The following is a 24,306-nucleotide window of genomic DNA, read 5'->3' as shown; positions in this document are numbered from 1 at the left end:
TTGTGTGGGTCTAATGCGCTTAGAAGTGGGCCAAAACAATTACACACATACACGCACGCAAGTACACACGAGCACCCTTTTGGACGAACAGTTTTCATTGCCTTTGGCGCTAAATGTTCTGTTTTTATTTTTTTTGGCCCAAAACTTTGTTCAACAAGTTTTACGCATAGTTTGACTGTATTTCAATTATAAATCCTAATGTGAACACGACACCAGCTGTGGTTACAGGGAAATAGAGAGCCAGATATAAAGCAAACCGGAAACACCACCTAAGTAAAATGCATCAGCAAGATTTTCTTCTGGCTAAGAAACTGTCAGGCGATGCAGGGAATGACAACCGAGACTTTCATTTTCTCAAAAATACATAAAATCTAAAACCAGCAAGAGGAAAACCTCAACAGCTTAGACATCAGGGGCCATACATAACCAAAAAACTGTCCCACATGTCGTATATGGCCTAATCCGACCAACATGGCATGGCCCAAAGGCAAGGAAACACACAGACACACACCAGAGAGATGGAGCTAAATGAAATTAGTTGACAGCCAGATTGTCGCAGGACGCAAAGCCCCAAAGCATTTCAGTTCCAGTGAGACGGTGAAATCCAGAGGTTCTTGGTCATAAGAGAGACCCAAAAGAGTTAGAAGATGTCGCAGAGAAGACCCCAAAAGGAGTCTACAGCTCGACTGAAAATTCAATTAACCCAATTGGTGGCCTACCAAAGAATGACACCTAGCCATATAATAAAAGCCAAGTGTTCAGGCTGCCTGCGTCACAGCAATGACCCAGCGCATTAAAAGAGGCTTAGAATCAAGGAAGAAACCCCGAGAAAAAGGGTTACCCTACACACACACACACACATCCCACCCCATGAAAACTCATTAAAAGAGTTGGCTCAGCAAATGGCAAAAATGCAATAAAAATCGCCAAAAGCCCAAAAAGAAATTGGGAAAAAACGAATACAAATGGCACACACAGACAAAAACAGATAGAGGGTAAGAAAGGCCAAAGGAAAATAGGGAAAGCATTGAGGAAGGAAAACAAATTTGTAGCGTGCGCATAATTAAATTTTGTTCTCAACAGAGATACGAGCGAATGAAGGAGAGATGAGAATGTTAATATATTTTTGCGGATTCGAAATGGAATTGCAAAGTGTTTATGGTATGGGAACACCCCAAGAAAATTTATGCAAAGAGCAAAGGGGGCGGCATGACACTGGCATTGGCCGCCTCTCACCGAACAAATAAACAAATTTGGCTGCATAAATTTTCAGTTACTCGACCAACACTTTCCCCATACAGTTGTTGGCCAACTAATGAGTGGGCTTTCGCTGTGCCTCCTTCTATATCTATGGTGGGTATATTTGTGATTGCTGGCTGGTTGCTGGTTGTGGGTGTGTGTCGGCTCAGCTGTCAGCTAACTTGGTTAAGCCATCAAAGAGGTTCGACCTAAGCAAGTGGTGAGCCGAAGGAGGGTTTAAGCTGAGTGAGGAAGGAAATGGATAAAATAAACATACAAATTTAAGGGTTTAAACCGAATTGGAGAAGGTTTTAGTAGAAAGAGATGACTAGAATTTGAAGGTGATAACAGAAAACCCCAAACGTTTTCTTAATTGGAAGTGGTCTAAGAAAGATGGTTGTGGCAATCAGCATTTTTATATGTATGTATGTACATAGGTATCTTTGGTGTTTTCATATTTTAAAGACGAATACAGCAGAGTAAATCATAAAACATATACATTTGGCTTTAACTAAAGCTCCTTCCACACATAGGATGCTTTACCGCAGATTAAATGCTTTGCATTTTCTTGAACTCCTGTGAGACATGACACAACTAAAATATATTTCCTTAGTCATTCCACCTCTGTCTGCGCACAAACTCGATTGGTTTCTTTAGTACACCTCCTTCTTTACCTGCCCCAGAAACACACAACGCTACCCATAAAGATTCATGTATCTACTTAGCCATACTCGTACTCGAACACAATTCACTTAATTGGGCAACATTACCCGACAAACAGTCGTAAATCATTTATCATCCTTTATGTATGTATTGTATATTGAAATCCATAGATATCGACCTGCGGCAAAAAAAAGGAATACCAAGCCAAAGTGGAGAAACAAGGAATCGTTTGGCTCTGACTTTTCCTCCTTTATTACCTTTACACGATTTAAGTGCCGTGCTCCCAGGCTCTTTATTCCGAGCTCTTTTTTCCTTTTGGAACTCCACTTAAAGGAAAACCAAGAGATTGGAGATGAATAAAGAGGGAAAATGAGAAAGAGAGAGAGCTAAGAGCAAATCAAATAAAATGCGAATAAAAATGTTGAGAAGCCCTCTTGCACCACCTGGAAAAACGAGTAGCGTTTTTGCAATTTTCTTCTATGTATGCAAAATGGCTTTTAACGTTGATTTGGGTTCAAACTGTAACTGAAACCAAAAAGCCCCCTAAAGCGAAATGTTATAAATATTTATATTTTTTATTGTAAATACATATATTTATGCTCTATGGATTATATGAACACTTGGGCAGGTAAAGGACCTACATATGAACATAGCATAGATACATAGATATTCTATGGTACCTGTATGTATTAAAGTGTTAATAGTATGAGCACATTTCTATGTACTAGATTCTTAGTATCTAGCGAGCTTTCATTTATGCGTTTTCATATTACTCTTATATTTTAATGATGGATGCTGCAAAATGCTGACAAACACGAAAAGCTCGAAATAATTCCATGTAAATAAATGTATGTAAATACATATGAAAGTATGTACATCTCTACATATGTATGTATATTTATTTATTTATGCGAGTGGAGGATGCTACAAAATTTACATAAATTCGTGCGAATAATGTGATGGAAATTATTTTAGATTTTTCTTGGCATTACAGGATTTATTCTCTGTTGGAAAATTAAATTTTTCTTTCACGCGGCAAAAATGAATGAAGTTAGAAGTTAGAAAAAAAGTACCACTCATCATAAATTTAATTCAAAGGAAATCTGTTTGTATATAAAAGTCCACTAATAAATGCAGAATCAAAGACAAGACAAACAACTTTTTAATTTGACTAAAAGTTTTGCTTGAAATTTCCATTTAATCAAAAGTTTTCCGCCCTCTTTAAGCAACACACAAATACGAATACAGTCCCTAAAAATCCACTATAGTTCTGGGAAATCCCCACTTTTTCGGTCTGCCATTGATTAAAGCCAACGTTACGAAAAGAAAACCCATTCATGTCAATTGGCATTTACGGCAATCAAAAGGCACAAATATCATGCGAAAAGTTATCTCCTTTGCCTACAATAACAACACTCCAAGAGCAGATTCTTGAAGAAGAGCCTCAAATGTGGGGCATGGCATGGATTTCCTGCATGTAGCTAAAAATTTCTGCAGACGCCTTCAAGTTCATGTTGTTGTCATTCGGCTCCCATGCCGCATGCCCCCATGCCTCTTTGGCGCTAATTTTTGCACAAACAACAAACGAGACGGAAAGACGAAAAAAAAACAAAACAACACAAACGCCCACACACACACACACATTTATAAGCCAAGCGAGCGAGCACGCACAGACATGTACATACACGCTCAGACAGGCAGGACCAACAGCTGTAACGGTAATAAACAACAAAGCACCAAAACCAAAACGGGAGCAATCCTTCCTTTCCTCTCATTCAGTCCGCCCCTACCCTTTCGTTTTCTCTCTCTATCTCTCTCTCTCTCTCCCAAAGTTGCGCAAGAGATTTTTGTCGCCAAAAGTAGGCGAAAAAACCTAAAAACAAGAAAGAAAAATGTGCCTTAGGGTTCGACTCTTTGGATACCCTGAGATCTATCTTTTATGAAAGTTACATACATTTGTATGTAAGTAAGTATATAATCTGGTCATGCACTTTGTATGAACATTTTTTTTTTGAACAATTATGAATGTTTGCAAAATTCATACATACTACAATTGCTATACTGTCTGCTTGCTAAGATATGTAGGCCACATCGTAATACCCTCTTTAAAGGGCAAACAAATAGTAAGTATAAAGATAAGAGCACACACGAAACAACAAGAAGAAAAATAAGTAGGCAAACCTAAGGCTCACGACAGCCAACGTGCGGGGTAGGGGAAAAAGCGCGCGCGAATGTTGAAAAATTTCGCACGACGCTGCAAGCGTTACATGTGTCACTCGCCCCTCTCTTTCACACCCTCTCCAGCGTAGCGTCCTTTTCTGTTAGACATGAATAACCGCCAGCATGGCGAAAAAGATGAGCCGGAAAGAGAGGGAGGAACTCCACTCGCGTGGCTTTTACGGCGGCGGCCAAAACAAGACACATGAGTAGCACACGCGAGTTGGGATCGGCGTCAGCATCGCATCGCATCAGCAGCGCAGCAGCATTCCTTGGGGCGGGTTTTTATGTAAGTTCTGGCGCTACCACAGCACAGCAACACAGCAGCAGCAACAGCCATAACACGGCAGCGCCAATGGCAGGCAGCAATAAGAACAACTACGAGCAGATAAAACATAACCACGGAATGCAATCAGAATGATACTACGCGTACCATGGATACAAGAGCTAAGAGCTTTTGTATCCCGCTAAAGATTTATGCAAGAGAATTCACCATAATGGTGGGAGTTTTATTTAAAATAAGAGAAGTAGGACTCGATAACGTTTCAAAAGGGTTGAAAACATTTAGTAGAATAGTAAAACAATTTTGTTTTAAGAAATACGCCAGATCTTCTCCAAAATAAACAGCAAAACTGAGCTAAAAATGTGTTCATTCCATTACCACAAAGTGACGCCAAAATAATACCGAGAACATCGCCAGTCGAATGGTTTTGGGGTTTGTCAAAGATATGCACTTCCATACCAAAGAATCCCTCAATTTAAAGTCATGCAGGAGATTAAAGAGAACACTCCAAAGAGTGTCGAAAGAGTCATTAAAATGGGGTTATATTTAAAGGCAATTAACATTTGAGAAAACTCTGCGTATATCTTATTATTTTTGCAAATGAATATGTTTGCATGTTTTCTTTTCATTAACAGAGAACTTCATCAAAATGGTACCAAGATTAAAAAATGAAATGGTATGTATGTATGTATGTATGTAAATATGTATCTATGTACATATGTGTGATATGGTAATAATATTTGCCAAGGATTGACCAAATTTTCTGTATATAACCTTAAGGTTACCGTTCACATGTAGTTTCCGCAGGCTGATGAATAATTAATGCAGGAATAATCAAAATATTTCTATAATCTTAAGTTCAGTTTGGTTTAACTTAAACAAAGTTGCTATCAAGGCATTTCCTAGCTTGAATGACTTAAATTTAGCTTCAAATGCAAACAAGATCGAGCTGAAAATGTTTTCCTGTTTTCTTTTCATTATCTGGCGCTTTGAATCGATTTGTTTGCAACGAACCTACACAGATATCCAGACATTAACCGAAAACACAATCTAAAAACGAACCGAACTTCAGACAAGACCATCAAACAAAACCACACTGAAATTCAACCCAAACCCCCATCCAAAAACACAAGTCACTCAGGATACCCGTTACCTCAAACACGAACGCAATCAACGGGGAAAATTTTGCCGCCAGCAGCCGACAGATTGGTTAGTCGCATTTAACGCGACAAAGTTTTTCGGGCAGCCTCACAATTTAAATTGAAATTAGTGAAAGAGCAAACAAATAATCCCTGGGAAACTAAATTATGGCATTCATTGAGTTGCCGAGGAGGAAAGAAAGACCCTTCTCTTGGTAGGTAAAGATTAGCAAAAAGAAAAAAAAACGAAAAGCCTTGGGGCCAGGATTAGACAGCCGTAGGATAAAAACACTCAACACAAAAGAAGAAAGGTGGAGTATGGACGCATACATATGTTTGTATGCAACCAGGACAACCACATAATTGAGTTATTACACTCACTGACAACACTGCCCAGGGCGCATATAAATTTATCCTCCGAGCAACAAAATAAACTAACAGAGAAATGAGGAAACCAGAGAACCAAAAAAAAAAAGCCGTAAAGAACGCAGGAGAATGATGCAATGCATGACAATTTATGGATTCTTGGGAGGGCAGATCAAGTCGCCATATCCATGAGCTACACCAACAGCTTGAAGGTGAACTGGATAAACAAGAAACGAGACAGTTTAATCTGTTTGGGGAGAACGAGAACTACGAGTATGCAAAGGGGAGAACTGAAATTTGTTATATACAAGGGAGAGCTTTATGGCCCATCGAGGGGCACTTTTGAAGATCTTTGTCGCAAGAGACCCCACACGACATGTTTGTGCGTTTGTGTGTGTGTGTGTGTTTGTGTGTGTAGGGTCAACAACAGCCGTTCATAACCGAAAGCATATGATAAATAAAGCCGAGGAACTGACAAGCAGACACGCAGACACCTAACAGACCCTTGATAAATGTGGCTAAGGGTTTGTTTGTATGTCCTAAGTGCCAGCCATCCAACCACTGTCTCTAGAGAATCCACATACATATGTATACTCCTCCGCTGTACAATCCACTCCCTACATTGTTAGTTTGGTGAAGATGTCAACGCTGGTGCTGGCGTTGGTTCTGGTGGTGCTCTTTGAACGCAGACCAGATCCGGCCCTGGCTCGACCTCAAGCCTGTCATGGCCCAATGCATATGTATGCGTATTAAAGATGCTTCAGATACGAACATACAGACACACACTCGGTCCGATACTCACTCACACTAACTGTCGTTTGTGCTGTGTCAATATGTATGTAAATAAGCGGGAAAACAAGTGGTTATAAATTTACAAGGATGATGAAGGCAGGCACCATTGCGTGTACGCACCATCGACGCCAAAAGCCGTCAACCAAAAATAAAGAAATAAGCATATTGAAGGCCGAAACTTGGCATACTCTCGTTAATGATCCTGGCTTTAATATTTATGGGATATGGGCAAACCGAATTAAATATATTCCATACACGTAAATATCCCCTCAAAGCTGATATAGGGATTAATTCTTGATTGGTTAGAGTTCTGCATTAGAAACATCCCATGCAAATAATATTACCCTCCCTTACAGAGTACAATTTAGACATTTATGTATACATACCCATAACTTCCCTATCTCTATGTTTGTGTATACCTTAATAATAATGCCCTTAAGAAAGGACGAACCGGGCTAAAACTCAATAACAAAATGAAAATAGGCAACATCCCTCACTGCCACACAGAGACAGGAAGAGCGAGAGAGGGGCAGATAGAATGAAATAAAAAAGGAAAATAAAATAGAATAAACACAAAACACAAGATGTGAGCTGAGAGCTGAGAGGAGAGTGCCAAGAACTGATGAGGCGTGCAAAAGAGAAAAATGTCACAGCATCCAAGATCTATCAGCCGCAATTCGAAATAAAGCTTTCTTCTAGCGAAGCTACCAGCATTTTCCCAGCAAGCTCCCACTCACAATTTTATGGCTCGCATCCTTGAAAGTTTCAAATATGTTTATTTATATAAACGCCGGAGCACTACGACCACCGTTGGCTCGTCAATGTTGTTTATCACAGCAATGGTTGTTATACAGGCGTACCTCCCCACTCTTACTCCTACCCATCCCGTACCCTACGCAGTCCTTACTCAGTGTGCCACCCTCCTCTGTAGCACCCCTGTAACCACTGCTAACCCAGTGCTGTCCACTACAATTTTGCTGCTTTATTACGCTGCTCATGAAACGCCATAAAATTAAAAGCAATTTTGTCGTTGCAAATACTTTTACTTTAACTTTCGTTCGTTAGGGTAAAAAGGTTTTCATTCTTTTGCGGATTGCATTTACCGTCGAACACAATGGAAAGGGATAAGAGGTTGAAAGGTCAAGTTGTGGGAGATTTTTCCTGTGGTTTTCCTTCGTTTGAGAATGGTTTGACAGGACACTTTCTATTGCTAATTCGAGTTGAATTGGATTCCCTTTAAATTGTCTAATTTAGCTACCTATTTCTTGAGGGGTTATAAAGCGATGATCTGTTCAGGAACTGCCACATTTAAAACCAAAAAACGTTCAGCGTTTTCTGTGATTAAAGACATAAAAAGTTATCGAAACTTTTAGGGAATGAATCAATTTAAAACAAAATTTTTTTTATAATAATTAACAATTTAATCAAACTTAATTTGACTACTTACGAGTATTACCCCACATATGGCTTCAATGTTGGCTTTCCCAAAAGTTTGCTTTATTCATCCTGTACCTTCCTAATAAGGCCAGCACAATCCATCACTAATAAAGAGCAGTTGGGAGGCCGACATGTGTATTCCTGGCCCCATTTTAACCTTCACACTTTAGACAACTGCCCTCTGGCAGCCATTTCTTGGGGCATTGTCATTGTATGGCAATTTTCGTTATCACCGACAACTGGAAATAATTTTTTGGTAGGGGCGGTGGAATTATTTACTTTGGCCCATTGACAACAAAATAGCAGCATCAATCATTTCCGGGCAATCGAATGACAATGGCCCGCAGGCATAAAGCTGTTGTGTGCCACAATATATTTTAATATCTAAATGAAAGTTAAGACTGTCATGTTGATGAATTGAAATTTTGCCGCACGAATGCGCTACGCAGGTAATCAACCATAAGAATTGGCAGGGATTCAGGTGAGAGAGCTCCAGGCATCTGGGAATAGAAGAGAGACTGAAATGAACTTTACACTTTAAATGGCTTTCAAGTGTGTGAGAGTATGGGTGATTGGATAGGCGGTTTCCTCTTCCTCAATTGGGTGGGTGCCACCTCCTTTCCTCGGAGTGACCTTCCTCTCAGAGTGAGCAAAATGAGGGCCACGCACAGGGAAAAACAAAGCAAAAAAGAGTTAGGCCTGTGTTCCCTCAATGAACTCCAAAAAAAGCTCAATGAAATTCTAGGTCCAGTGACTCAATGAAATTCTAGATGTGGAAGACGATATCTAAACATACAAAATATTTATTTAGGCACAATCAATTTTATGGCAATACGGTTTTTATGGCCCAGAGACAGGCCTAAAAAAGAATTTGCGCCCTGAATTATGCAGAGCTTGGAAGTGCCTCTCTCTCCTTCTCTTTTGCAGGATATACACATTCAAACATACATACATATGTATATACATAGAATTTTAAGGCTGTGTGGGTTACTGTATGCTCGTGTGTGGGTGAATGCTTAAGCGTGCATGAAAATGCTGCCAACAGTAGAAACGTCAGCGGAAGCGAGTGCGTGACATACTGTGTGAGTGTCTGGCCCCTGAATGTGTATGTATGTATGTCTGTATTCGTGGGTCTATCCTGTCTGGCTGTACAGTCTTAAATGTGTGTGTGTGTGTGTCGAGGATGTTCATGTGCCAGCGGAACTTTTAAACTAATTTGAAATTTAAATTTAATTAATTTGTGTGCTTACAAATGTGTGTGTGTGTGTGCAGGGGTAGATGGAGTAGTCCCTGAACCCGGATATAGATGCTTGTGATGAAGAACTCTCAATAAATCAAGGCGTCAGGTGTGTGAATGGTAAATTATATGGAGCAAATGCCGTTGTCATTAAACAAATTGGAAATGAAGGCACATAAAAATGGGACAAATGAAAATGGTTAAGGGTAGAGACGGGCATCAGTATGAAGGGTAGATTACGACTCTCTTTTTTTTTGCAGTAACACTCTGCCCCTATATTACTGCCTATTCCCAGTTGTTCAATTCTCCTGAAATAGTAGTACTCACCACTTGAAAACAACAATTGAAATCTTTTCAAGTGAAAACTTTTAATGAGAAATGCAATTTTTCCCCCTCTTTTCCATTTTCAGGCGGAAGGCTGCAATTTGCCAGCAAATGGAGACACAATTATGGGAAATTCGAACCAAACTGCGTCAGAGTTCATTAACAACCAACATACAGTAAACACCAACAACAACTATAGCAACAAAATGTAAAGGGCCCTGAGAGTGGACTTTAAAGAAGGGCCCGCTCAGCTTTTGCTTGGAAGTGGGCTAAGAAGTAGAAGGCAGCTCCAGGAATACCAGAATTAAAATTGCAACAACTATTCGGGGGACAAAAGCAATACATTCAACAGCAAAACCTTCAACAAACCAAAACAAGCAAAAAAAACCTTCAACAATAAGAAGAACGAACCGCCAGAAACCACAGAAAAATACGCAACATAAATGAAGTTAACAATCTGTCAAATTGCTAAATTATTTCTGCTGTTGACAGCCTTCTTCTTTCTCAATTCCCCCCATAGTGCTGCCTCTTTAGCCATCAGCTTCTCCTCGACCACTACCACCACCGACTCCTCCATCAGTTCCTCCTCCTCCGCGTCTTATACCACTTCCAGTTCCATCTCTCACGCTTCGGTGTCCTCATTGGGTGTCCTTGTTCTGAAAACGACCAAGAAAGCAAGTGAATCTGGTGCAGCATCAACAGCTGTGGCTACGTGGACTTCCGCAACAGCAGCAGCAGCAGCAGCAGAAACAGCAACAACACTTAGCAGCAATTCAATTTGGAAACCAGCTATAGCCACAGGAGCAACATCATCCACAAGGAACCCACGTAATGCGCGTGAAGCTGAACGTCAGAGACGTCAAAATCAACAGGACACAGAGCAACAGCAGCAAGAGCAACAGAAGCGACAGCAACACCCAGATAAGGGACAAGAAGCGCAGCAACATTATCATCAGCACCAGCAGCGAAAGGTACAACAAGAGGGGAAGAGACAGATACAACAGTACGTGCAACAGCAGAAACAACAACGTCAAAGAAGACAGCAGAAAGAACACCAAAAAGCAATCCCTAAGGCTCAACGGGTGGGCGTTTTAATACCGCCAGCATTGCACACTGATATGATGCATGTGCAACAGGGCTTCCACAATTTTCTCGACTTTTTCCAACTGCACTTGTCTAATGTCAGCGTCGATTTTCTACGTGATGTGGGTGAGTACACAAAAAAAAACACAAAAACAAAAACAAACAACCCAAATTCCAACAAAATCGAACAAAAACCTACATCATCTGGCAACATCAAAAGCCTCTGCCTGGTACACATTTTGTTGGCTGTAAACCCCTGATGGAAATCCCTGCCAACATGCATTTACACATCGTGTTTTATCGATGATTTGTGTTTGTCTGCTCAAGTTTCCCTTCTGGCAAAAAAAAAAACAAACGCCCACAACATGGTTGAGGGTTTTTCGCCCATTTATGAAGATGAATTGGCAGCTTGTTTGCTTGAGGCAAATGTTTGGCCAAGGCAACAGAGGGGAAGCCATCGGAGAACTTTTCTAATTGAGTGGGAAAATTCTCGCACGAATCAAGCGCTAGGAATTAAATATAAAGTTATCTGATGACCGCCAAATTAAGGATAAAATGGAGATAACTGGGGATTAACCCGTACATTATTAGAATATTAAAGGAATGACTCTAAAAGGATGAAAGTTGAAATCTACAGCAGCTTTGGATCCTTGGATGGAAAGCCTTTCTATTTGCCTTTGCTTTCTGCAAACTCAATTTGCATGCATTATGGCTGACTTCCCTTTCCGCTTTTCGCGCTTTTTCTTTTCGCAGTACAAATATTCCGCCCTTTTTTTATCCATAAATTTAAACTAATTTAAGCACGTCCTTTCTTTGAGCTTGGACTTTGCAATAGTCTTGACTTTTTTATAGTTTCCAGGGCCACTTACAACTTTAATTATAGCTCCTTCAATTAGGAAAAAAGGGGAAACTTTCTTGCCTTCCTGCCACTTGCTTTCCCCTTCGATTCGTATCATAAATATTTCGTAGCCCCTGCCTGTGACAACTCACAATTTCCGCACTCGAAGTTTGCTCAGGACTGTGGCTGTGGCTTGGGCTTGTGCTTGGGCTGTGGCTGACTTAGTATTTTATTAAAGCTAGGCAAAAGAATCATTGGCTTTGAGAGCCCCCCAAGCATTCACAGCTTAAGTGTTTTATGATAGTTTTTCACTCCTGCTCGAAGGGAGAAGCCAATAGCTGAGTAAGAGCCAAGAATACTTGTCAGTCGAGAGAGTGGGAGAGAAATGTGTAAGAAAAGAAAAGCAAATTTAAAAGGGGAGATTTGTTCAGAGGATTAGCAGCTGTCATTGCTTGGATATCAATTACGAGAATAATTGCACAACATGGCATATGTACAGTGCTTTCCATTCGATTGTAAAGGAATTGTGTAAGCAGCATCCAAGTCCAATCAATCCTTTGCCATTGTTTGGTCTCTTACAAACATATATTCTCCAACTATTTCCCAGAACCATACACTAACCTCGGGTCGGGTATCTTTTTAATTTCGTCCTGAGGTAGGCAAAGGGATACAATTTATAGATTTTTTCCCTGCCTGCTTTTGTGCACTTGCCATCCATAGGGTCTTCTCTCTGGCCCATAAATTTTCACTGGCTGGAAAGCGGGGGCGAAAGGGAAGCCATGTGCAACTAGATTCAACTTCAATAAAAACATAAAAACCAGCAACAACCAGCCACCATATGCACATTAAGGCAAATGGAATTTATTTGTCGCATCGCATGGGATAGTTTGGTTTGCAAATTGAATTTCTCTGTCAGTTCTCTGGCATTTAAATCAATTTAGATGTATTGCATTTGTTAGAAAGTTTTATCTTTTATTTATGACACCTCATAGGACAGAACAGCACCTCGCATTGAAATTTAAGATATCAAATTTAAACTTTCCACAACGCACAGAAATTGTTGCAATTGACAGAAACTTTGGCGCCAAAGTTTTCCATGTGTAGAAGATACTTTCGTACACCCGTGTTTACTTTCAAAACTAACTGAAAGAACTGGAAACTAAGGACTGTGGAAAAAGAACTGAGCACCAAGAATGCCAAATGAAAGAATAAAACAAATAGCCAGACGGTGGACAGCGCAGTAAAAGAAACTTTCCAAGACAGTCAGTCCGCCGTGCCCGGCAAAGTCCCCGCAAATTAAAGTGGGACTTTCTGCTGACTGACATAAACTCTGGGCTTATCGCAATCTATGGCCAAATTCATTTAAAGAACTAATCATCAGCGCAAACCTAATTTCGGGTATAAATATTCAGGGTACATTAGTTAAAACTTTTGCCTTTTGGCACGCAAAAGTTTTTAATTTATCACGGACATTATTTACAAGCGAAAGTTGTTAAGCTTCGGGGATTAGAACAGTATTTTATGTATTTTAGATTCCAGATAGTTACATACTTTTATAGTTTTCATGGGCAGAAATTTACTAGCTGCGAAATTACATATGTGTGAAGTGTAATTGTTGTTGCCGTTGCTGTTGCTCTGAAGTGTTGATCCCGTTTCCACTTGAAGCACATCAAGAACATGGCCTGGAGAAATGGGCTCTATCGCAGGCATTCATAATTCTGGCCACTTGTCGGATACTTGGCCAGTTACTTGCACTGCCAGACGTTAGTCCCCCCGTTAGCAGGCACTGCCCGTAGAACCTCAAAGGAGAGGCACTTGAGGAGCAACAATTTCTGCTGCTGCTGTGGCAGACAGTTTCTGTACTGAGGGCATGGCTGTTGCCTTCATCAGCAGTAACACTTACTACACCGCTTAAACACACATATACATACACACAAATACGCAAAGAGACACACTGAGGTCTTGGCTTAAATATGCACAAGTTTTTTATATGCCACATAAAATGTTTCTCTTTCTTTTTCGGTCTGCCCTCCACTCTTCCACACTCTTCTCTGCAATGATGACGACGATGCCAACGCACAGATTTAAGTGGCTTCATTAAATTACTGGAGCTGCCGAAATACACCAGCGTTGTAAAGACTTTAAATGCGGGCATTAATGCAGACACCGACGTGGACCTGAACCAGAATCTGATCCCGAACCAAAATGGAAACGGTGGGAATAGCTCTGAAAATGTGGACATTGACCCAGCCAAAAGGCAGCAGCCACGTCAGCAACATCAGCAGGAGCCGCAGCAGCATCATCAGCAGGAGGCCAAAGTGAATCAGTTGTCAGCAGGAGACTGGAAGGAGAGCAATCATTGGAACGATGCCCGCAGCTTGGGTCACTGTCATCAGCTGGCCGAACAACTAGCACACGATTATAATAAGACCATCGTGCTGTGGCCCTGTCCGCGAATGAAAGTGAGTATGTCCCTTTCCTTAAGAAGAAAGAAAACAACTCAGGTGGTAGGGTAATTATTAAGACGTGGTGTGTACCTACACACATTCAAAGGTGCTGTTGATTGAAGAAGGTATTCAAAAGGGTATTCAAATTAAAGAAGCGCTCAAAGGTACTTGAGAACCTTAAAGAAATTCATATTTGTGGTAAATATTAAAGAAGTTTTAAGTTCTGAAATCAATAAAGATTTGAACCCAAGGTTCATTGGTCCCCTGATGACTCATTCATGGCTAATTCTTGACCACATCTTTGCTCTTTACAAGTCAACTTGAATTACCACAAATCCATGTGGAGTTCCTGTAGATAAAACCAAACATTTGCTCACTTATGTAATTGGTAGTAAAAATATTTTCGGTCTAATAGAAATGTGTACATATTTATTAGCTGATGTAGGAGGTTATATGTCATGTGTTAATTAAGCAGCAATTGAAAGCAAATAACTACGAAAAAGCCTAGGAGAAGCCACAGGCATTTTGTAGCTTAAATTTGCAATTTGGCAAACTAAACCCTGAGGCACAGACGGCAAAAGAGGAACAGGAGATGGAAAGGGCAATGGGATTCATGGAAGCGGGATGGGATCCCAGAGACAGAAGACTAGTTGGCACCACAAAACTTCATCAAGTCAAGTCTGTGGTCGGAGGAGGTTGAAGGTTGGTGGCTGGCAAACAGGAAATGGAAAAGCAGGCTACGGCAATGGCCCTGGAAATGAAGAAGAGTTTCTGTGGAAATGCTGTGGGTGGGGGTGTACTATCCGACTATCCGAAATATGCTGGAAAATTGCTTGATGAAAGTCGACGCCAGCATGAAATTACTTTCGGTGGCAAGTGTTGAGCCAAAGGGGCAAAGGTGAAACAAGGCGCAACACTTGCCACACTCTCGAAGTGCATGCCAACAAGTGCCCCCCAAAGAATATTTTATGAAAATTTCCAAACTCCAGCTGTCACAGAAAAACTTTTCGCCAAGTACTCGTAAAAATTCCCTTCGTTACTTTTGTATATTTTGTTGAGGATTTTCCTCTGCCTGACAATTGATTGACAAGTGGAATTTTCTCTTTTTTCTGGCCGAAAGTTTGTTAACTTGTTGAGAGTGTCAGCCAAGTTATTAATGAAAATCTGAAAAGCGATGAAATGCACTGACAAACTATGACAAAATGATTGACAAATGAGTTTGTCAGTGCCAGCACCAGCACCAGCATCAGGACAAGCACCATAGCCGAGACCAGAGAAATGAGCAATGGCCATATAATGAACTGCCAGCTTAGGGACTTCAGAGAGGTTATTGCTGCAAAAGATGTATGGCAGCGCGGACCGAAGAGAGCAGCTTGCACATAATTTCCATGCAAATCAGCCAACAATAAGGATGCTGATGGAGCAGCAAAAGCCTTCAAGCAACTACAATAATTCTTACTTTGATGCATGCCAATAGCCACGGCCTGCTGCTGCTGTTTAAAGCTTCAGCAGAGTGCTGTGTTGTACTCCATCTCCTGAAGAGACTCTCTGGCTCTCCCATAAAAATGCTGCAGAATCATCAACAAAAATGTTGCTTATCCAGGCAGCTGTCTGTCTGTCTTTACGTACATTTTCATGAGCTGACGAAGGTTTATGGCAGTTGCAAGTTATTATTGGTCTGGAAATGCACAACTGCACATGAAATGCAGGAGCAACATTTGCTGGCAAGTGCTTGGTCAGTTACTAAAAAAAACGCATAGTGCTCGTAAAATACATAACCCACTCAGGGGAAGTACTCAAAATTCCGTCACAGAGCTCTTCAAACAACTTGTTACAGCCAGAGCCAGAGCGACATCTAGCGTCGCAGAAAGCCGCAAACTGCAGAAAAAGCTATAGCCGACCCAACTAAATCCACCTAATGACTCTCCACCTCTCTTTCTCTCGTTTGGGTATTTCCCTTGTGGCAGCTGAAATTCTGTTGCTGCCTTTATAAGTACGCCATGAAATTTTTTCGCTTGGTTTGCACAAAAAATCCAGAAATGTAGCCCCTGCTTAAGTTTTTTATGAGAGCCATTTTAGGGATGTTTTTTTTAGAGGAAATTATTTTTAAAATTAAAACAAATTATGTCATAAATTTCACATAATTAATGTACACTTTTAAGTGCGCTCAAATGTAATTGAAAGCTAGAAAGATGAAATGGAAACGTCAGACAGAAGCAAATGAAACTACACCCAGTAAGGTGAACTTTAAAGAAAACTTTAAAGAACTTCCTGCTAGCAAGTTCAACGCTAAAAACCATTAAATGGGAAAAACCCACAAAGAGCTCAGACAACACATGAAAGTAACACCAATTGCCGCATGCACACATGTACCATAGAACATTAAACCGCAGTTGTTGCAGCCACAAGGTCCATGGCTTGCTATACCCTGGCAGACCCCACAAAACAATGTAGCAGATAAAAGTGATTTTAATTGACAACAAAGCAAAACCCAAGCAAGACAGGAAGCTTAACTGGGAGCAAGGTGCAGCTCAGATACGCTTTTAAGAAAAGCAAAACCAATTTTCCATCGATTTGGTTATGTGAAAAGCCACGAAGCCAAAAATATCTGACCTTTGAATAAATGAAATCGTGAAACAATAAGAGAAACGAGAGATTGAGTGCCACAAAGTATGTTGCAAGACTGAAACTATGCCACACACAAAACATAGAAAGAGACAGCAGACCATAAACGAGATATTCCGCCATTGAAGTGTCCACCACGGGGGTCATTGGGGAGTACACCAGCAACAGTGGGGAGTGGCGCATGGACCGTGGACCTCCGACCAGCGACCAGCGCGACTGGCAACAAAGTAACAAAACGTGCAATTAAGTGTGATTTTTATGCGCTGTGCAATATTTATGCGCTGCTGCTGCAATAGCACACGCCTACCGCACAGTCGGTTGCCCCGGCAACGGCACCGGCACCAGCTCCGCCCTTAAATCAGCGACACAAATGCCGCACAAAAGTTGCAATTGATGCGCTTTGTTGGCCGCTCCTTCAGCGGGAGAGAGCAGTAGTGCCGCCAGAGAGTTGGGAAAATTTGCAAACTGCCAAGCGCCTTGGGAATGTACAGAGAGCAGAATGAAAGCGGGATGGCTTTCGAGTACAGGCCGGCAGCGAATAGCGATAGGATGTTGCGAATGGGCTAGGGAAAAAGGGTCAGCTTAAAGCGTTGACATTGTATAGCAGGGAATTGCGCATACGCCACTCGGGCCAGGCATCTCTGTCGACACTCGCCCAGGCACTGGGATGAAACCAAAGCAAAATTGTAATCACAGTGTTGCAAACATGGCTAAAAAGAGATGAAAGCTAGTTCTAGGCCACTGAGCCACTGTGCAAATATGCAGCACGCCGTAACGGAGCACACATGAAAATGAAAACACGCATAGAAGCCCGCATCAAACACATTTCGGGCTTAGTTTTCCATAACGGTCATTGAATCCGAAGAGCCCTGCAAAAGCGCCCCAAACCGAGTAAAGTTTTCAATCCTCTCAGAAGCGTGGTTTTTCCCTCTTTTGCGACCCTCTATGCAGAGAGAGTCTTCTAATTTTGATAACAGCTGCAAGTCCATCAATCAAAAGGGTATATAACAGTTCTATCCATGAAGTTAGCCGTACGTTCCTTGGCATTTTTTTCCAGCCATATCAATTTCATGCAATTTACAGTATTTTAAACTTTTGCTGCATTTTGTTAACTTTTGTGGGTTTTTCAACTATTGTTTGAGTTGTTGTTGTTTGTTCCGCTTCAATCGCTTAATACGGTAAATTGAGTTTGACCCTGCAGCACACACACACACACATATATTTATATATATTTGAATAAATCTGCTGGTATGCGTGCCATCCAATATAACTTGAATAATCCCCAAGAGAGAGAGAGAGATAGAGCGAGAGAGGGAACTTGCAAATAGCTTAATGAAGATTAATGTTGCATTTGAATTGAGGGGCAGAATGGGTTGGCATACCCCACTCCCGCGAGACATTTAAAATCACTCAAAGAAACGCTTTGCCATGCCGGCAAAACACAATGCATTGCCAATCTGGATCGACTTTGCCATTTATCTAACAATTTGCAATGAACGCAAGCGGAACAAGTCACATGAGAGAAGAAGCAGAAGAACGTAGGAGTCTGTCAAGTCAGAGACGGAACTGCATTCAAGCGTTTGTCAGTCAGTCAGTCATTCATTCATAGGAGGGACTCCCTCGCTCTCTCTCGCTCCGTCAGTGTCAGTTCGTCAGTCACTTGGCAGTGCAGTTTTTCATGGCACAAAAATGTGTGGATACCAACACTCCGCAGTTGCTGAGCATTTGCCTTACACTCAATCAGTTTGACAATTGACAATCCCATAGCCAGCTTGAGCGCTGCATCGATGATAACGATGACATTCGTTCTGGCTATGCACCGATATGACCATTCGAGAGAGTGTCCTGTGGACTGGGTAAAGAAAAAAGAACACTAACAATGGATGTGTCAATACGATTGGCTGAGGAAATGGAGGAAACAGAATGTTATTTTAATAAATAATATGTGGAAAGAGCTCTGAGCTGTTTGCCTTTTGTGGGTTATGATGATCAACTTTTGCTTGGCTTGTGCTGTGTGAGAGATTTCTAAATATTTCTATTTATATTCATGGTGTTTTCAAATGGTAGATTATTAGTGGATTCTTTTATTTATCATTACTAGTAAAGTCCCACTTTAAATGAGACTCTTTTATGGGATTTTTCATATTTTTCTGGGACACTTTGCCCTTGGCATCCTGTTTGGTCATTGATTTACCGTTTCTAGTTGCCGCTGTCGCTGATGCTGCTGTTGCTGCTGCATGCTCCATGATTGATTGCTGTTTACGCGCCTCGGCCCCGCCCACCAATGGAACGCCCTAGCGTTCCATTGCCCATACCCACGCCTATACCCCTGGGAGCAGGAAGCATTCAAATTGAATTTCGGCACTTCAGAGAATCTGCCGTATTTTTTAGCATTTTTGTAATTCGATTGCGAATTGCTGGCATAGATCGAACTGCAATTTTTGCATACCCCTCGTAATTGTGTTTTCCATACTATCCCATACAGAAAGAGGGAGCGCCCTCATTCACTGAGCAACGAACCACTTTAATGTCCAACAAAATTGCTCATACGCCCCATTGTCAGCTAATCAAACTTTAAGCAGCTTTCCACTTTGCCACTTTTACTATTTCCACTCTCCATTTCGGAGCTCATGGCAGCTCAAATGTGAGTCAGCAGACACAAACACAATTAAGGGCACTCGTGCCCATGCCCCATGTGCAACTCCGCATCCTTTCCCGCTGTCCCTTTTGTGTGTGTTCTGTTTTGGCCAAATTCATGCGACAAGCTAACAACAGAACTTACAACGCAGCTGTCAGCATGTCATGCTTGCACTCATATCCCCCTCATTGCAGTTTTCTGAAAGCATCGCTAAAAACCCGCTGCTGCCTCGAACGACGACGACGTATATGTAATATTTTGCAGTAAATATCAAAGCAAATGGAGCTTTGTTTGCCAGAATCCACAGAAATGGCACTAGAAGTAGTCAGAGAAGATGGAAGAGGACTTGGAAAAGAAGATGTAGAAGCTGCAGAAGCCTTGTAAAAAGATGGGAGGAAACCTGCAGCAAGAGCTAAAGATGGCAGAAAAGCTACAAAAGTAGGGGAACACTGGGAGGGTGGGGGAAAGTGCCATATAAGATGGAGCTGCAGCAGTAGCATCATCATCAGCTAAAAGCAGAAATTGGCTTATTTACAATGAAGCAAGGAAATATTGCCATGTGTACGGTCAATGAACCATCACGCCCCTTTGAAGTCAGCCAAACAGTTGGCACAAATTTCAAAGAAAACTACTTTTTGGAGCACAAACTAAAGGAGAAGTGATGAATCTTGCTTCAAACTTTAAATAAAAAGAAATCGAGCTCCAGCCTTAATTTAAATGAAAATCACATTGACCTTTCGCACACTTAAATGCAGATTACAGTGGATATTAAATACTACAAGGATGCGCTCAATCAGGACCGCTTGAGCCTCGGTCACAAGTGCCAAATACATTTGCCTTTAGCCGGCTCAGACCCATCCATAATTCCACTTAACCCTCCTGTTGACTGCAGGTGCCACATTACACATGCAAGCAAGCCAGTCATTCAGACATATACGAGAGTATCTGTATCTGTAGCTGTGTCAGCAGGTGTCTGCATCTGTGTGTTCGTGTTCGTGCTGATTCCACACTCCTGTGTGCATGACTCCTGGGGGATATTGATTTGCGGATGTACGTATTTTCATTGATTTTTGGTTCGCATCACGAAAATTAAGAACAATTTCATTTCGGGGCTTCTGTGAGTGGCATATTTGATTCGTCTGTGGCAGGAAGTCAAATGCAGGACAAACAAACAGGAGGAGCAATTCCATTTCGAGCTAAACAAACCATTATATCTGTGGGAGAGATATTTTCTGTGGCATACGTGACAATGTTGCATGTCATACGCAATGCCACAACTAATTGAGCGAAGCTTCATAAATTCACATTAAATGTGCATTAAATAAACAGAACATCTCCATTAATTTAGCTGAACTCTTAACCAACTTTAGAAGCACTTCATTTTACCCAGAATTATCTAAACATATTCTAAAGCTTCTGTTAAATATTGTGGCCAAGTTTATCCCCAGCCACAGCTGTCAGCAGCTTCGCTGCTAAATCCTCTCCCGGCTTTCCCGACTTTCTCGCACTTTCTTCGAACAGATTTCAAACGGGAGACAGCTGGCAATTAGCTGGACAGAAACATTCTCTGGATGGTGACCTTTTGAGACAGATTCTTGGAGGGACTGACTGGGTGCAAAAGCCCTTCGTTAGGCTAAGTGGCAGGGACATAAAACCTTTTTGCTCTGCCTGCCATGCCACATTAATTGCATTCATCGTACGCCCCTTTGGGGATGCAGTCAGCAGCATCAGCAATTTGCATAAAAATCATAATAAATTCAATGATGCTTATTTTGTGAAGAGAGAAACCTTTTTCCGCATTTTCTCCTTCATTTTCAGTCCTTTATTTCACACAGTGAAAGCGCGAGAGAGAGCTGCTCATAAAAAAGGCAGCTGAGAGAGGCTGCCTGTCGGCCTTACTGCCATACTGCCTGCCTGCCTGCCTGACTGCCACTTAGGGCACCGCTCAATTATTCATAAAGTTGGCTCCACAAAAGTGCTGCACATACGTGTGGCAAGACGAGAGCGCTTAATGGTCAGGGGCACAGGACTTTGGGCAGGGTTAGAGCATCATTTCGTTAAAAATGTAAACGTTTAACAAGCCGTCAAATCACTTTCCTGCTCATATCCGCTAGGGACCATCCATCACCTTATCCATTCATTCATCTTTATGGCCCCGTAAAGCGTAAACTTTTTCAAACTGTCACCAGCTTTAATTCAATTTAAATACAGGCAAAACCCCCTAAATACATATTACCCCACAAAACTCAGCCATTGGCCTATCGCAAGGGTCTGACAACAAACTACAAATAACAGCAAGAGATCCTTAGAGTGATTACTCTTCAAGCCAAAAAGCAAGTACAATTTGGCCAGGAAATTACATGGCACAAAAAATAGAGGACATAACTATGGCATTAAAAAGCAATTTGTCGGACAGAAACAAATAAACCGTAAAACAATCTACAGCCAAGCAAAATGGCAACGCTGAATCTCTTGTGACTGTCATCTGTGCCGGCGCAATGCTCTTTACAAAACCATTATACTCCTAAACAAAAGGGTACAGTAAAGCAGAGAGAGAAAAAGAGAATACATCAAGCAAACATTTCGTAATTCAAATCGTATTCAATTTGGGTACAAGACAGCTGAGGAAAAAGTGTAGACATTTGCCATGTGCTTGGGAAAGAGAAAGTGAAAACAATTTGGGAATACCAGCACGTGCGCATTTGTGTGATTTGCATTTGTATTTGTAGCGATGTACATATATGTGTGACAGCCATTTTGGACATTCAGTCAGCTGTGGTCTGTTCCTGTTCCTGCTGCTGCTGTAACTTTATAGCACCTCAATGTTTGTTGCCACTTTGCCACACAATAAAAATGCTTTTCGTCTGCTTGCACCTCTCTCTCTCTCTCTCTTTCTCTCTGTTTAACACTATCTCTGCCCGTCTCAGTCTTAAATTGAAAATAGAAAAGAGGAAAGAGGAAAAGTCAGATGTAGGCCAAAACTTCATCCTTCGTTTCCGCCTTGTCTTGGTGTTGGTTCTGTGGCATCTTAATGGGTTCGGTTGCAGCCGCATGTCTGGGCCATTTATTCTCCAGTTAAATGACAGCAAATTAAGTGCCCCATCGGCCAAAGTTTTGCCTTATGCTTTTCTTTTATTGTATATTGATAATAATGATGGCATCTTCCCCACCAAAAAAAATACAAGAAATAAACTGTATTCTCGCATTAATTTTTATCTGCAAGCGCCAGCTGTTGGCTTCGTGCTTTCAAATTGAATAGGAATAAACCTGCAAAGGATGCTCTAAATAAAAGAGGACACAAATTCAGCTTTGTCAATGAAAAGTTCTCTGAAATTAAGTTCACTTTTTTACGATCTTTTTGGTAACTTGTCTTTTGAAGATATTATTTCTTCAAGGAACTTTATAATATTTATGGGAACCACATTTTTTGCCGAAATTGGTCAAAGTTTTTGGCAATTCAAACATTAAATTAATACATCAAATATCTTCCAGAGAACTTTACAACTTGGATTCTTTAATACTAATATTCAAAATGGTCTCCTCTATTGAGTGTCTGTCACCATAACCATAAGAGAATTTTCAAGCGTGAACACCCACACAAATTCCATTCCCCATTCAGTTTTCAGGGGCAATCCATTTAATAAGAACGCATAAATATTTCCATTTGCACCAAATGCCAGTATAGAGATATAGAAATCGCCAGAAAAGATCAATTGATATTTGTAATTTGTTTAGATGCTCCTCCGCCGTATAGTATGTGCCTCCTAAATGAGTTATTGACATGTGAATAGGTTTACAAAGCTGTTATGTGTAGCGAAAGCATTCTTATGTAAAGCATTCAGAGAATACATGCACAAATACACACGCGCTGCGAAAAAAACATGAAACATGGCAACAAAAGATGATGCTTGAGTCGGGATTCGGGGATAAGCCAGACCCATCCCACCCTTACCCACTACCCCATCTTTGGCAGGTTGGTAGGAGCTTCTCTTCCGCCTCCGATTCCACCCGCTTGACAATCTGCCAAAGAGGCTGGCAAATGTCAAATATTTGCTGAGCTGTGATTAATGTTGATTCTTTTTTTCCCCTGTGCTCATGATGCTCCTTTGCATAACATTTTTTTCTTTTCCGTCTGAGGGCCAAGCAGCAAGGAGCAATTCACCTATGAACAGAAAACTCAATAAGGAAAAGCGCAAGAAAAACTCATTTTCCGGCTGCTTGGTCAAAAATAATATATATTTCCACCTCCAGCTGCTTGGCAAATTAATTAAATTGATTGAACGTTAAACAATTTGTCGTGCCATAAAACAAAGTCCAAACAATAAAAACTGAATTGAATAGGGCTGAGGCGCCTCTGCAATTGTATATTGCCCCAAAAGGGTGAACTTGGTAGAAAATAGGAAAAACGGGAAGAGGTACGAGGGAGAAGAAAACTGGAAAACCCAGTAAATTCTTGGAGTACGATGGCTGGTCACGTTGTGTCAATAGAGAACACACCTAATGCACTTCGATGCCAAATTGTTGCAATTGTTTTAACAATTTGCTGCATTACTTCACACCCCACTACCCACGGCCACAACCATACTTCCTGTTTCCTGTCACCACACTCTCTGGCACCCCACTTCCTTTGCTGTTTGTATCGAATGGAAAACTTTTCTGAACTTTGGCAGCAGCTTATTGGAGGGGCGGACGAAAAGTGCAACAAACAGTCAGCTGTAATAATAGGGAGCGGTGCAATCAGAGTAAATCACAAGATTTAAGAGGTTCATTCATTTGTTTTGTTTGTGGGACCTTTGGGGCTCTGTTTTCGGTCATTTATTTGAGCCAAACGGTTAATAAGGCCAATACGAATTCTATTGAATAGTTTACCCAAAAAGGAAAGCAATTCCATTTGAAATCTCTCCCTTCAGCTCCACCATATCCTTGACATATGTCAGAACATTTTCTGCCATTACGAGTACGCCTTGTTCGGCCCAAA

The 24,306-nt window shown here is 41.2% G+C and overlaps 1 protein-coding gene across 3 annotated transcripts in view; it reads left to right on the top strand.

Annotated features, from left to right (window-relative positions):
* Positions 1 to 24,306, top strand: part of LOC117586021 — a 52,634-nt gene that overhangs the window by 8,355 nt on the left and 19,973 nt on the right. For all 3 annotated transcript variants that reach the window (XM_034275855.1, XM_034275856.1, XM_034275854.1), the window contains exons 2-3: positions 9,784 to 10,906; positions 13,701 to 14,080. In XM_034275855.1, coding sequence (XP_034131746.1) covers positions 10,141 to 10,906; positions 13,701 to 14,080 — 1,146 coding nt within the window. In that variant the 5' untranslated portion in view covers positions 9,784 to 10,140. The remainder of the gene's footprint in view (positions 1 to 9,783; positions 10,907 to 13,700; positions 14,081 to 24,306) is intronic.

This window comes from Drosophila guanche, unplaced genomic scaffold, assembly GCF_900245975.1.
Source record: "Drosophila guanche unplaced genomic scaffold, DGUA_6, whole genome shotgun sequence".
In the NCBI taxonomy this organism is placed as follows: domain Eukaryota; kingdom Metazoa; phylum Arthropoda; class Insecta; order Diptera; family Drosophilidae; genus Drosophila; species Drosophila guanche.
The sequence above is the reverse complement of the archived record's forward strand: the minus strand, read 5'-3'. Positions and strand labels throughout refer to the sequence as shown.